This window comes from Topomyia yanbarensis, chromosome 1 (assembly GCF_030247195.1).
Source record: "Topomyia yanbarensis strain Yona2022 chromosome 1, ASM3024719v1, whole genome shotgun sequence".
Lineage (NCBI taxonomy): Eukaryota > Metazoa > Arthropoda > Insecta > Diptera > Culicidae > Topomyia > Topomyia yanbarensis.
This window is the reverse complement of record NC_080670.1, coordinates 150,561,907-150,575,648: the sequence shown is the minus strand read 5'-3', so window position 1 is coordinate 150,575,648 and position 13,742 is coordinate 150,561,907. Positions and strand designations below refer to the sequence as shown.

General features: G+C 37.6%; 2 protein-coding genes across 2 annotated transcripts; both read left to right on the top strand.

The window, feature by feature from the left end:
* The first annotated feature begins 350 nt into the window (after nt 1–350).
* On the top strand, nt 351–2,764 carry LOC131676008 (uncharacterized). The gene is made up of 2 exons (XM_058955134.1): nt 351–567; nt 2,430–2,764. Exons 1-2 carry the CDS (start codon nt 351–353, stop codon nt 2,762–2,764), a joined length of 552 nt encoding a protein of 183 aa, XP_058811117.1.
* Nucleotides 2,765–2,916: 152 nt separating this feature from the next.
* Nucleotides 2,917–3,636, top strand: LOC131676007 (glycosyltransferase-like protein gnt13). The gene has a single exon (XM_058955133.1). It carries the CDS (start codon nt 2,917–2,919, stop codon nt 3,634–3,636), a length of 720 nt encoding a protein of 239 aa, XP_058811116.1.
* The last annotated feature ends 10,106 nt before the right edge of the window (nt 3,637–13,742 follow it).

Genomic DNA, 13,742 nt, shown 5'->3' with positions numbered 1-13,742 from the left:
TGTAAAAAAATCCTGGAACTTTTAACACAACATGTGGCTTATTTGGATCAAAACGTAGTGTGCTTTGCCTGTTTTGCAAAAAATCGTGATATAATCGAAGGCGATATAAACGAGTATTGGTATAAACGCATAGTGTTATAATCGAAACATTACTGCAACGGTTAAGAATTTTGGAAACAGTACGTCGACAACTTTTCATCTCTATGAACAAGAGCATATTCGGCAACACTGGGTACATGGCGTGCATCCGACTAGTGTACTATTTGATTTTCCACGTGTATGGAGGGTGTGTGTGTGAGAGTGAGATAGAGAGAGAGAAAGGTAGGGCGTAAGCGAACGTTATAAGAGATATGAAGAAGATAAACTGGTCCCATATACTGTTTGACTTTTTCGCTGTGAAGGTTATTACGACTAGGTGCGATTACGATTTGGCCATGGATGACGAGTTGCTAATAGAAGACGTGCGAAAGTATCCAGAGTTATACAACCTAGCCCATAAACATTATATGCATACAAAGAAGAAGGAGGAGATCTGGAGAAAAATAGGAAACCTATTAAATTCAGATGGTAAGTCTGGAGACTAAAGTATTTTTCTACATTTATTGATAGTAAAAAAAGTTACATTTTGAATTTGAAATTTTAAATTAAAAACCTGTTGTAATCCACCTAGCGGTGCAATCGTGCCTTTCTGATTTATCCAAATTGTGGTTTAATGCCTGGTTACGTTCAATATGACATTGTGGAAATGTCTATTACACATCTTATCACATTTGATAAGCATATATAAGTGCACGACTGTCACGAACCTGATAAGCAACATGTCGACACCGACATACTTGAAACAAACAAAAATATAATATTTATATAGCTTAATCAGCTGAGCTCACGCTGATGTTGTCTTCACGTTAACTTCATCGTGGAGAAGGGAAGTGATATAATTAGAGGGAGGGGGAGGATGCGTCGGGAATCATCTAACTTATTTTAGTATACAGGGTGGATGAAGGAAATGCAGAAGGGAGGTTGGTCTAAGAGGGGTGGTGGTGAGAGAAGGAGGGGGGGGGGGGTTGAGAGGTAGGAGGTGGAGGAGTAAATGGAGGGTTCAACACCGAACTTCATATTATACCTTCCATTTGAGACTAGGTTAGTGAAATTTGGTTCAGTCATCACTGAAGTGGCTTTAGTTCTGGAATTTGCCCGGGACCCGGGACTTCCAAAATTATCGATAGTTGGTAATACATTACAATGATTTTTGATTCGCCGTCAGTGATCTAGGCCTGCGAATCGAAGTAATTTGATGTTCATTTCAATAGATTTTGAACGTATGAGGTATTACGATTGTACCGGTTCATATAAGAAATGTGACCGCAATAACCAACCTGTAACTCCGGAACCAAAAGTCAGAACTAAATGAAATTCAATTGCAGTCAATTGAGTTTACCGGGGGCATCAAGATCCGTCATAGGTGACCAATGTGGTCACAACTACTTTAATTGGTCATTAGTGATCTAGACCCGCAAAGCCAAGTAATGTTGAACGTATTTGAATATGTATTATATCATTCGGACATCATAGGGTTACCAGTTTATATGGGAATTGGCTGTGTGACCATACTCTTCAACCCGTAACTCCGGAACCGTAAGTTCGATCAACTAAAAATTAAATAGCGTCTTATGGGAGCGTTATACTGTTCATTTGAAATTGAATTTGTGCAAATCGGTTCAGCTATCTCTGAGAAAATTTAGTGACATTATTTGACACACACAAACATACACGCATACATACACACAGACATTTTGCGATCTCGACGAAATGAATCGAATGGGATATGACACTCGGACCTCCGGGCCTCGGTTGGAAAATCGATTTTTGGGGTGATTGCATAGCCTTTCTTTATATATAGAAAGGCAAAAACCCAATGGGTCATTTTGTACAGCGTTTTTTTCCTTGACTTGATTTTTTTTATTAGAATGCACAATATGTGCAGTCTGTCGATGAACCACAGAAAACCAAATAAAAAATTTCTTTCCCTATTATTTTGAAGAAAAAAGAGCGAATTTTACAGTGGAATATGGGATTTTTCGGTTTTTATGAAACCATTTTCCGAAACTCTAACTTTTTTCCATTTTTTTGGTTCAGCGAGTAACTACAAGTCTAAGCTTTACAAATCATATTCAATTTCAAGTATCAGACAATCAAGAGTTATCGTGTTCGTCGCGGCGCTCCCCGACGTGGAAATTGTTGGACGTTGGAAAATATTTTTATTTCGTGCACAATGAATGTATAAATAAAACTTGATATTACAAAAAAGGATCCTTTATTGCCCTGCCTTCAAAATCACAAAACAAAATTTTACCATTTTAAAATTTTACTATTTTAAATTTATTTAGATTAAAGTACCTAAATATAAGTTTCTCTAACCCTACTTTAAGGAGCCGCATGCAAGACCCGGTGGGTTAATATACGCGATATTTATCGCAAATCCTTGAAAAAAGAGGCAACCAAAAGCGGCCAAGGGGCGAAACCGTTGAAGCCCTATAAATACCACCACCAACTTGGCTTTTTGAAACCAACCATGGTTGAGCGGGCGACCATCAGTAACATAAGCACTGATGGCGCTGGTTGTTCTGCGCCCGAATCCGTTGGTGAACAAGAACCGGAGTTGGAACGCGATGCGGTTCGCGTTGAGGCGAAGAATCCACCTAATAAAAAAGAAAACGAGTACCACACGATGTACCAAAATCTGCGAAGCCATCAGAAATGTTAATGGAGTATATTCTAAAAAGAAATGAAACCAACCACATCGACACATTTCTGGCGGGATGTGGCGCCACCCTGAAAACCTTATCTCCATTATTGCAAATAAAAGCAAAGGCGAAAATTTTCGCCATTGTAAATATATACGAATTAATGAACTTAATGGACCAGAACTCCGAAAGAAACGGAGATGGGTCATTGGATTGCGATGACGGTATCGGAGCATTCTTCTACAATCACGACAACACCAATATCGACAGCGACGGCAGTATCAACAACAAAACGATTATGAACAGCAACATCAACAGTAACAACGACATCGACAACAGCAACATCATCAACAGCAACAACAACACCAACATGACCAACGACAGCAGCATCAACAGAACTATCGATGCCAACATCAACAACTTCATCAGCAACAACAGTGACCCCAACGACGACATTGACGACATGGACGACAACACCATCAACGACATAAACAACAACAACATCGACAATAGCAACTTTATTAATGCCAACAACGACGATGATATAGACGACAGCAACATAAACAATAACCGCAGTACCAACAACAACATCAACAGAATAAGCCATATCAACAGCAACACCGACGGCATCGACGACAGCAACAGTAACGCCAACAGCGACATCGACGACTTAGACGACAGCAACATAAGCCATATCAACTACAGCAACATCAACACCAGTAGAAATACCAACAACATCAACAGCATCAGCAACATCGTCAGCAACATTATCAACAACATCAACAGGAATAACATTAACACTAACAGGGACATCGGTGGGATGAACATCAACAGTGACGCCGAAAATTTGAGATCATTTTTTCCAATTTTATTGGATGAAAGAGGTGTCTGAATAAATGTTTGGCACAATAGTATATTCCTATTTTTTCCCAAGGTTACCCTTTCCCACCAATTGATTAACTGTACCGAATATATGTACTCCAGTGAACTATGTCGGATTTTTTGCTGGTTTCAGTTCGCAATCTGGCGCAACCGGTATTTCGGTGAACATTGAACGAAATTCCTTATCAAAGACCGATATAAAAAGATGACGTGGTAATAGCTGTGACATAACCGGAGTGTCGTGATTACACTTCGACCTGTAAATTGAAAACTAATGATCGATAGTTACATTTAAACTGGAATCCATCAAAAACCGTTAACAATTTTGAACCGATTTCGGAATGCTTTGTTTGTAAAATTCGATGGTCATGAAAAGCAAACAGTTTGTTTCGGTCATTTAGCAAATAAGATAAATAAAGGCGGATTTAAAGTGTATGTGTTTTATTCAATCATTTCATTATAAAAATACTTATAATAATAAGTCTTATCAATTATTTATAGACGCGATTTGCCACGGAACAGATCCAATATCGGAATTGAAATAATTCTTAAAATTTTCTCGAATTTGGAAGGCAGCTTGTGACGCATTTCCACCTTGCTGAGGTAGCTGTTGAAGATCTTGTTGATTTTGGCGTGATGGTCCTTCGCCACCTTGTATATCTTGCACGCTGTCGTACTTTCGGATGAAATGAAAAAGCACTCATGTCGCAAGTACAATATAGTCAGCATATTTAGAATCTGCTTGTATTCGTCGATTATAAATTCGGAATTTTTGAATCAGAATACCAAACGCATTTTCTGACGTTCTCCTGGCACGACTCAATCGGTAATTAAAAATTCGTTTTTCAACACTTAAACCTTGTCCCGGATATGGTCTTAGGAGATAAGTCTTAAGCGGGAACGCCTCATCATCAACAATTACATAAGGTGCAACATTGTTTGTTCCAGGCAGCGCAGAATCCGAAGGTACAGAGAGACTTCTACTTTCCAGAGATTTCCCAAGATTGGAATTGGCAAAAATTCCTCCATCACTATTGCGTCCTTGAGCACCAACATCGACTGCCAAAAAGTTATAGTTAGCGTCGACAAGAGCAAGCAATACGATGGAAAATGTCTTCTTGTAATTAAAATACACAGATCCACTGTTTCCAGGCGATTGAATGTTGATGTGTTTCCCATCTAGAGCACCTATGCAATTTGGAAAGTTCCATTGATCGTAAAACTGTCTTGCTGTGTCTTTCCATATTTGTTCAGTTGGCTGTGGTATCACTTCTTTTAGCAATTTATCCACTATTATCTTACAAGATTCGTTGACGATATCATGAACTGTACTATGTCCTAGGCGATGAGGGATCATCCATAAATGACGTGGCATGATATGGGGGAGGGGGGAGTTTTGTATTTTGTGATGATGTGTGACGACAGGGGGGGTAGGGGGTCCTGTCATGCTACGTAGCTTTTTTAAAGGGGAATAGAATAGAATTTTTAACAAATTTACGGGGAAAAGGGGGGGCAGAGTTACCGTCAAGCTACGTAATTACCAGGGGGGGTATTTAGAGGTTTGTGACGAAATGCTACGATGGGGGAGGGGGGGTGTTAAAAATCACTCAAAAAATGCTACGTCATTTATGGATCATCCCTAACTGAATAATACTGTTTTCAAAGAATCTCCTGTTGTGAGATACCTATATAAAATAATATAATAATTAATAGATAATACAAAAGAGAATGACTCTTATTTGGCGAAACATACCTTAAACACACAGCTAATCTTTCACGAGGTGCAATAGCCAGGAGGAATTTGGTATCTTCTTTTTTCAAATAAACCTCAAGTTTATCTAACAAAGCCTCGAAGCAACCCGTTGACATCTTAAAATATTCTTGAAATTTAACTGGGTCTGCCACTAATTCTTTATAAATCATAGCAAATTCGCCTTCTGTGCTACGTTTTGTCTAAGCTTCGCGGACCTATTTTCTTTTCTTTGGAGCGGAAGCTTCTTCGGCTTCTTCTTCTTCAAGTGCAACTGCCATTGCCAATAGCTCTTCTTCTGTAAAATTTTCCATTTTCTACACAATTAATTTAGCTAATATGACTTCGCTTTTATCCGTACTAATTTGTTTCCTTGTTTTTATGAATATGCCTATGCGACTAAACTTATTTTCAATGGCATTGAACATAAATACTTTAATCTGGGTATAAACAAGTTTGCTGTACTCACAGGTACATCACGTTGACAATATGCATTTTGTAGGTATTTAATGGCCTTGCGATAGGCAATAAAGGATTGGTATTGTTTTGTACTTGTCCCATTTCTAGGTAAACATTCGTGCATTTTACAGGACGCCAATTAAAAGATAAGTCACTACTAGGTACAGATATAGGAGCAAGTTTATACGGTTTTGGATTTTTAGTGACATGATATTGTTGTTTTCTTAACCTGTGCGAAAAACTCACAAAACATTAATATTTTTCGTTCTCTACAGAGGTTTTCTCCTTAAGTAACGACGATACATTATTAAAAATACTTTAATACTTAAAATACCTTGCAGACATTTATTAGTTGTTACATGCTTTTCAAATATCTCCTGCAGGTATTTCCCAAATGTAGGTGGCATCCCTGGGATACTGCCGGTATTTTTTTCATCTCTTAGCTCATCGTGCGCAGCATAGAACCTATTCTACGCTTCCCTCCTTTCATGATTGCGATAACGACAAACTAGGCGTGTTTCGAAATTCAACATTGCTCAACAATTGGTCATCGAAAAAACTAAAATAAGCTGGTACCAGTGATGCCACATTTTATATTATTTACCGGGAATAAAAAAATCTCACTGCTTTTTCAGAAAATTTGTACCGAAATTTACAGCAATAAGTTAATGCAAACGTTTTGCTAGTTAAATAATATTTCGTAAATTTGGGTGTTTTATACATCAACCTTTCCAATCTCGCTTTATTTTTCCGTCTATAATAAATAAAAAACACTGAGTTCTTAGTGCAAAAATCATTTGTTCTATTGTTAAGGTTTCAATAATAAGTTCATTCGCCAGCAAATCATTTGTTTGGAGTAGTCAAATTACAAAATATATTTGTATTACACACCAACGAAAAAAAGTTTCCGTAAATTTATATATCCTATATACACTTTCTCAATATTACTAGGTATTAGAAATGTCAAATAAAACTATTGTTTTACCATTTTATCTCCAAAAATATGTACCATGCTGTAGTTTCCTTAGACATCATTTTAATCTGTACCTATACAATTCAAATAATCTGCAGCTTTATAGAAACATCTGTACTTTTGGTAGCACTGCGCGGTACGCATACAGATCTGTCAATCGCGCTTCTCATTAATTCTTGAAATGATGGTGGAGGCATGCAGTCGGCTGAAATAAATTCCCATTCTCACATGTGGTCGGCACCCAGACATGCTATCTCTTTCGCTGCTTTTACCTGTTGTATAAGCTTCTTTCAAGAATGCGTGTACCACCGACAACGAAGTTTTGGCGTCAGTGTGCTCTTGGACTCGCATCTGGTAGGATGGTTGCTAATTGATGCGCGCAGTTGTATGATAAATAGGACATTCAAGTTTTCATTGCGCTCAAATACAGTTTTGACGTTGGACTACGTCTTTGTTTTCGATATAGGGGTGCACGTTGCAAATTCTACAAAAATGGTATGTAACGAAAAGTGGTCCAATTTTAAACACATATAATTCAGCCATCTCACGATAAATTTTCAAATTTTTTGCGCATATCGCCCCGAAATACTTCTAAGAATAGATTCCAATAGATAAACCCAAAGATTTTTGATATCATGGCATTAAAAATTTAAATAATGAACAACCTTGTCAAAATATCGCCCATTTACACACAGAAGATAGCGCTTCCCTAGTCCAGCACGACAGATTTGTGTACCTAGCGCGCTACGCTTCTATGGATGACGTCATCGACTATTTAAACGGACCGATTTCGCCGAGCCAGCTCAGTTGCTTGTTGAACGGCGGGCGAAGCAGATCACTTCTAACTCAGTAGCTGAATTAGAAGTCCGTTACACTGGCTGTGGAGGTACGCTACCCTGTGCCGCCCAATAGGCAACCGCTCTAACTGCTTCCTAAATGGCGCTGTAATGTTGCCAGTAAACTTTTGGTTTAACTAGCACATGTATTTGCTATTTGCGCTTGAAATTATGTTTTGTACATATCTGGTAAAAATACTTCGTCATAAACACATTTTTCCAAACATGATTCTTGATTTCTAAACATGTCCAAAAATGAGACATGTTTATAGCGAGTGGGTGAAATGAACATGTGGCGGTGGTAAAATGAACAGCTTCTGGTGACCTGCAAAATGTCCTATGTGTATGCAATGCGCAGCGTTGGAAAGCATTTTCCGATCAATGCTGATATCCCAGCAAATCATGAACTTTGCATACACACAGGGCATTTTGCAGGCAAAAAAATTGTCACGGAAGAATTGAATTTTCATGACGTAATATTAACCATTTTACAATCCTGTGGCATCGAAACACATCTACAAACATGGGTTTATCCATGGGTGTTTGAACTTTTAGGATCTGTTTGAGAGCAACTAGAAAGCTTGGTCTATACATGAGATGTGATTATATTGTCTAAAATTTGATTTTTCTTCAGCGGTCCGGGTGTTTTTTCCCACAAACTAAGACTTAGAAAATAAATATTTTACATTAAGTAGTATAGTCCTACGTCTACAGTTCGTGCAACCCCATAGGGCTGACCCTTGTAGTTTTTCACTATTCTCGGGTTATTTTTGCTATTATCAGTTTCTCGGTGATGGTTTGGCCGATTATCACAAATGCCTCAAATTAAAGGTATGTTTTCCTGCTAGAAAATTTCGTACGGATCCGTTGTATGGTTCCGGAAATATAAACTGTTAATCGTCCGGTCACATGAAATTCCCATAGAAGATGGAGCTAAAAAATTCTAAGAAATCGAATTTGAATTTGGGATGCCAAATATCTTTAAAATGCATGAAACATCGAGATTTTAACCAAACAATTTTTGGTGTTTAGATCATATGGGCATCCTTCCTATACATTATGCGAACATTATCCTGTTTCTCCTACCAGCTAATCAAGACGACCAAACTCAAACCGCTGATTACTGGTTCAAGTTATCGATTTGGTCTTTTCTTTTACAAAATTTTAGAACTCGAATATTGATTTCTTGTATATAGTTGTCATGTCATGTATAATAAAAATGTATTACACTCAGGTTTTTTTACGCGGGGGATACGTACCGCGTTAATTGGAAAATCCGCGTAAAAAGCCGCGTTAATTCGAAAATCCTCGTAAAAAACCGCGTTAATTCGAAAGTTCGCATAAAAAACTCTCAACACAAGTCTTAGAATATTTTTAAAAGTTTTTTTTGCACGGATTTCGCAATTAATACGGTTTTTGCAAAAATAAGTCCTTTTGAATGCAAAAGACTTAGACTTTTTCCTACAAAAATGCTGAGTTCTTTTAAATCCAAAGAACTTAGAAGAATTTTGGCAGTTTTTTTGCGCGGATTTCGCAATTATCTCGTTTTTTGCAAAAAAAAAATATGCCTAGTCCTTTTGAATGCAACAGACTTAGAAGATTTTCGGAAAGATGGAAGAGACGGGTCTGGACTCCTTATGTCCCGCACCTCAACAATATGGGTATTTTCTGAATGGTCTTGACGAGTAGGTGCCAGAAATTGATTTTTGGTGTCATTTTGAAATCCAAGATGGCGACTTCCGGTTTAGCGAAATTCTCTACAACCCATGCAATATGGGTATTGTCGGAATAGTCTTGAGGAGTAGGTGCCAGAAATGTATGTTTGACGGCATTTTGAAATCCAAAATGGCGACTTCCGGTTTGGCGAAATTCGTTATAACCCAATAAATATGTGTATTTTCGGAATGGTCTTGAAGAGTAGGTGCCAGAAATTGATATTTGACGCTATTTTGAAATCCAAGATGGCAACTTCCGGTTTAGCGAAATTCGCTGTAACCCAATCAATATAGGTATTTTCGGAATGGTGTTAACGAGCAGGTGCCAGGAATAAATAAATAAATCAGCATCTTCAGCCCAAGGTTGTCCATGAAAAATTGATTTTGGAAGCCATTTTGAAATCCAAGATGGTGATTTCCGGCTTAGCGAGATTCTCTACAACTTAACCAATATGAATATTTTCGGAATGGTTTTTGGCGAGCAGGAGACAAATGTCGATGTTTGACGTCATTTTGAAATTCTAGATGGCGACTTCCGGTTAACCGAAATTCCTGAATGGAAAATCTGGGCGATCATCCAAAACATCCTCGAATATAAGATGTAATCATAAACCAGCGAAATGTAAAATATTTTTATGTGTGCATCCTGAAGAGTGCGGTGAGAATGGAAATGAGAGAAGAAAGAGATGTATGTAATGTGAGTTGGGGGTTTTAATTGATTCAAATTAAACACATTGCTAAAATTCAAGTAAATTTAACTGCTTAATTAAAGCTATTTGTACATCCCATACTGATTGGGTTATAGCGAATTTCGCTAAACCGAAAGTCGCTATCTTAGATTTAAAAATGGAGTCAAAATCAATTTCTGGTACCTACTTCAAGACCATTCCGAAAATATCCATATTGTTGAGGTGCGGGCCATAAGGAATCTTCCAGACCCGCGTCTTCCAGTCTTTTTGAAAATCTTCTAAGTCTTTTGCATTCACAAGGACTTTAATTTCGAAATCCACGCAAAAAATAAACTGCCAAAATTCTTCTAAGTTCTTTGTATTTCAAAGGACTTAGAATTTTTTTTTCAGAAAAACATCTAAGTCTTTTGCATTAAAAAAAGGAAATTTATTCATTTCAACTACCATCAAAGGCATTTTGAACATCATTCTTCATTAGATGCACAATATATGTACCTATGTGAAAAACTGGTGCGAGTATTACGTACTACTATTGCACTGGCGGATCGCATTCATTGCAATTGAGTGAGTTTCAGGCAACCTATATTTTAACTAAAGATTAGGACAAATCAGACTTAAGTCCACGCTGGCACGTAGCCAGAGGGAAGAGGGGGAGTCTAAAGGGTAACTCCGCTCCCCCACCACATTTTCGGGAATAATGATAAATGATCACAAATAAAAAAAATAATATTTCCAAACAAGCGTGTTTTCAAATTGATGTGAAAATGATATAGAATAAATTTAATAGTAGATTGAGCATTGGCAAAATCAAATTCTTACATTGGCGATCCTGCCGGTTATTGTAAAAAGAATCCAGTTAGAATCCCCCACGCGGTTAAATCAAGTAAGGAAATAGTGAAAGCGTGTAAACTGAAAGGCTTCCCAAAAACAATATGGCGACTCGAAAGAAAAAAGAATTGTGAAAGCGTGTAAACCACGTGCCTTTTCATACTAGCAAAACTGCTGCTTGGTCGCCTGTCATGAAAAATGGCTGCTTTGTAGCCTGCAAAGAAAAAACTCAGCAGCCGCATGCATATATTATATTTCGCAAAAATCGCCTTAAGGGCCATCCATATACCACGTGGACAATTCAATGTTAATTCTTCAAAAGGGCTAATGAGATTTTTGTAATCAAACTAATTTTGCCAATTATTCCGCTGCCGAGTTGAATTTCGTGAAAAGTACACATGAATCAACATCTTTACCCTTGGTAGAATCAATTTCAAATGTTTTCTGTATTGAATTTATAACAAATTAAGAGAAATCAGCAAAACAAAAGTTTGTTTACAAATCTTATTAGCCCTATTCAAAAGTTGATATGGAATTTAGGAAAGGGTAGAGGTCACGATAAAGTCCATGCTTGTCCATTGGGATGGGGGTGGGGGTATGGGTAATGTCCACGTCGTCATATTTTTGTCTTTTATATAAAAATGAAACAAATTTGTATTGTCATTGGTGTGAGCGGTTATATTCAAATTTTTTCAAGATTTTTAAATAGTCCAAGTGCTTATAACAGCATAGTATATGCGTGTGCATCACGTGTGAAAATTGAAAACATCTATGAAGATTATCATCGAAAAAATCATAAGAACTCGCACGACAAAGAATCAGAATTTTTATCTAGGGTAACTGCTCCCTAATTCATCTTAGCACCTCTATTCATCTCACCCATTTGAACACATTAGTTAGAGCAGTATCTGCTATCTTTATTCAACGCATTAGCTCAAATGATAGGATGAATAAGGGTAGGTTGTGCTCGACTTTTCGTTTCGCTCAAACGCGAGTATTTTACATTTCCCAGGAAATTTTTTTAAACTGTGCTGCTTCTTAGGAACGAAGCAAAGATGATGATACCTATTTAAGCGCAATCCACTAACTCTAAGTCGAGTTATCAACGAAATAGTGTGATATTCTGACTAATGAGATGAATAAGGGCTCGTCTACCCTAAATCACTTGATGCAATCATCTGTAACATGGTCTAATCACATTAGTTTTGGATTTCATAACTAGAGGTTGAAATTACGAACCAATTCAAGAATTCAAAGGTTATTTGTGATGAATCTTTGAAATGTAAATATAAAATATCATAAGTCGTTGAGATTTGAATGATTTGCTTCATATTAGTCTTCCACATGGGAAAATTTTCTAAATCCCATTTTTATTAAACTACCCATTTTTTGAAAGTCCACATGGACACCGTAGGGAGGGGTAGGGGTTTATGAATCATCCACACTTGTCCACGAGGGGGTCAGAAAAAAGGGTTTTTTTGTCCACGTGGTAAATGAACGGCCCCTTACAGTACGCCACATCGCAATTGAATAAAAAAGCTCGCGCATAAATATCAGCAAAAATACCTTGTCGCAATGAAAACTAGGCATGACGGTTCGGGACAACCACATTATATTCAAATCACAAAACAAATAGTTTTCCTTTTGTTCTAACATAATAACATCGCATAATTGCATATAATCAATCGTAAGACTAAAACAAAATGGCCGCCAGCGTAAAATATTACCTCTACAAAGCTTGGCATGGCAGATCGGGACGATCGCATTGTATTCAGCTAAATGCCTTGAGCAACACGATTTTTTGAGCCATTAATGCATTGCTCGTATACGCACACCAGCGTTAGCAACGACGAGCCAAAGGGCTCATTGATCGCAGCAACCTCGACCGGCCATCTTTTTGCTTACGATGGCCTCACAGGTAAGACGTGCTTCTGTTGCTCTCATTTAAGTGTAATACCGTGATGGGAGATTTTCAAGCAATGCAATCAAATTCTCAAATTTTGGTCTACGTGGTTTATGAATGACCCCTTGTCTCTCTGTTCGTGACAATTTGGTGTATACAGTGCTACCCAGCGGTGAAAACACGACCCATGGGCTTTTCCCATGTAAATTATCAAAAACGGTTCACCGGAAGTTGCCATCTTGGTTTTCAGAATTGCGTCCAAAATCGATCTCTGCTATCTACTCGCAAAGCCTGCTCCGAAAATACCCATATTGATTAGGTTAGAGAGAATTAAGCACTTGCCACAAAAATGGGGTGCACATAACCGACCATGTTTGGGAACCGACAACCGAATTAGTAACCTTTTAAAAAGCAGAATAAAAACAATTGTGGCGAACGTTTCGGTGGCATTCAATTTTCGAATCACAATGTAAAATTAATTCACTTCGTAAATATTCTATGGGCATACTTTTTCGATCGATCTGCTTCTTTCTATAACACTAAGCAAATGATCAAAAAACTTTTAAGCAGGTTTTCACTTGTTCAACAAATATTTTGGTTGTAGTACAGAACCTACGAATCAATTGTCGACAACCGACCAGTGACGGCAACCGACCAGTTTCCCCTACCTACTACGAAACTATATGAAGTAAAACAACGAGAAAAATTTTAGCCTTCGTTAGGTGTAACATTTTTGTAACAAATAATTCAAAATTATTTTAAGCCATATTTAAATGTTTTTGAAACCAAATTGTTTGTTAGAAATTCAGAGTTTGGTAAATAATGTCTTTGATGCGGTAGGCCAACACGAATCGGTGCCGAAGTGGATCATGTGTGGCCTCCGTAATACTGTACAAAGATAATGTGGTCAATCGATAAAACTGATTCAAAACCTTTGTAATAATTTTTAAGGCATGTAGAAAA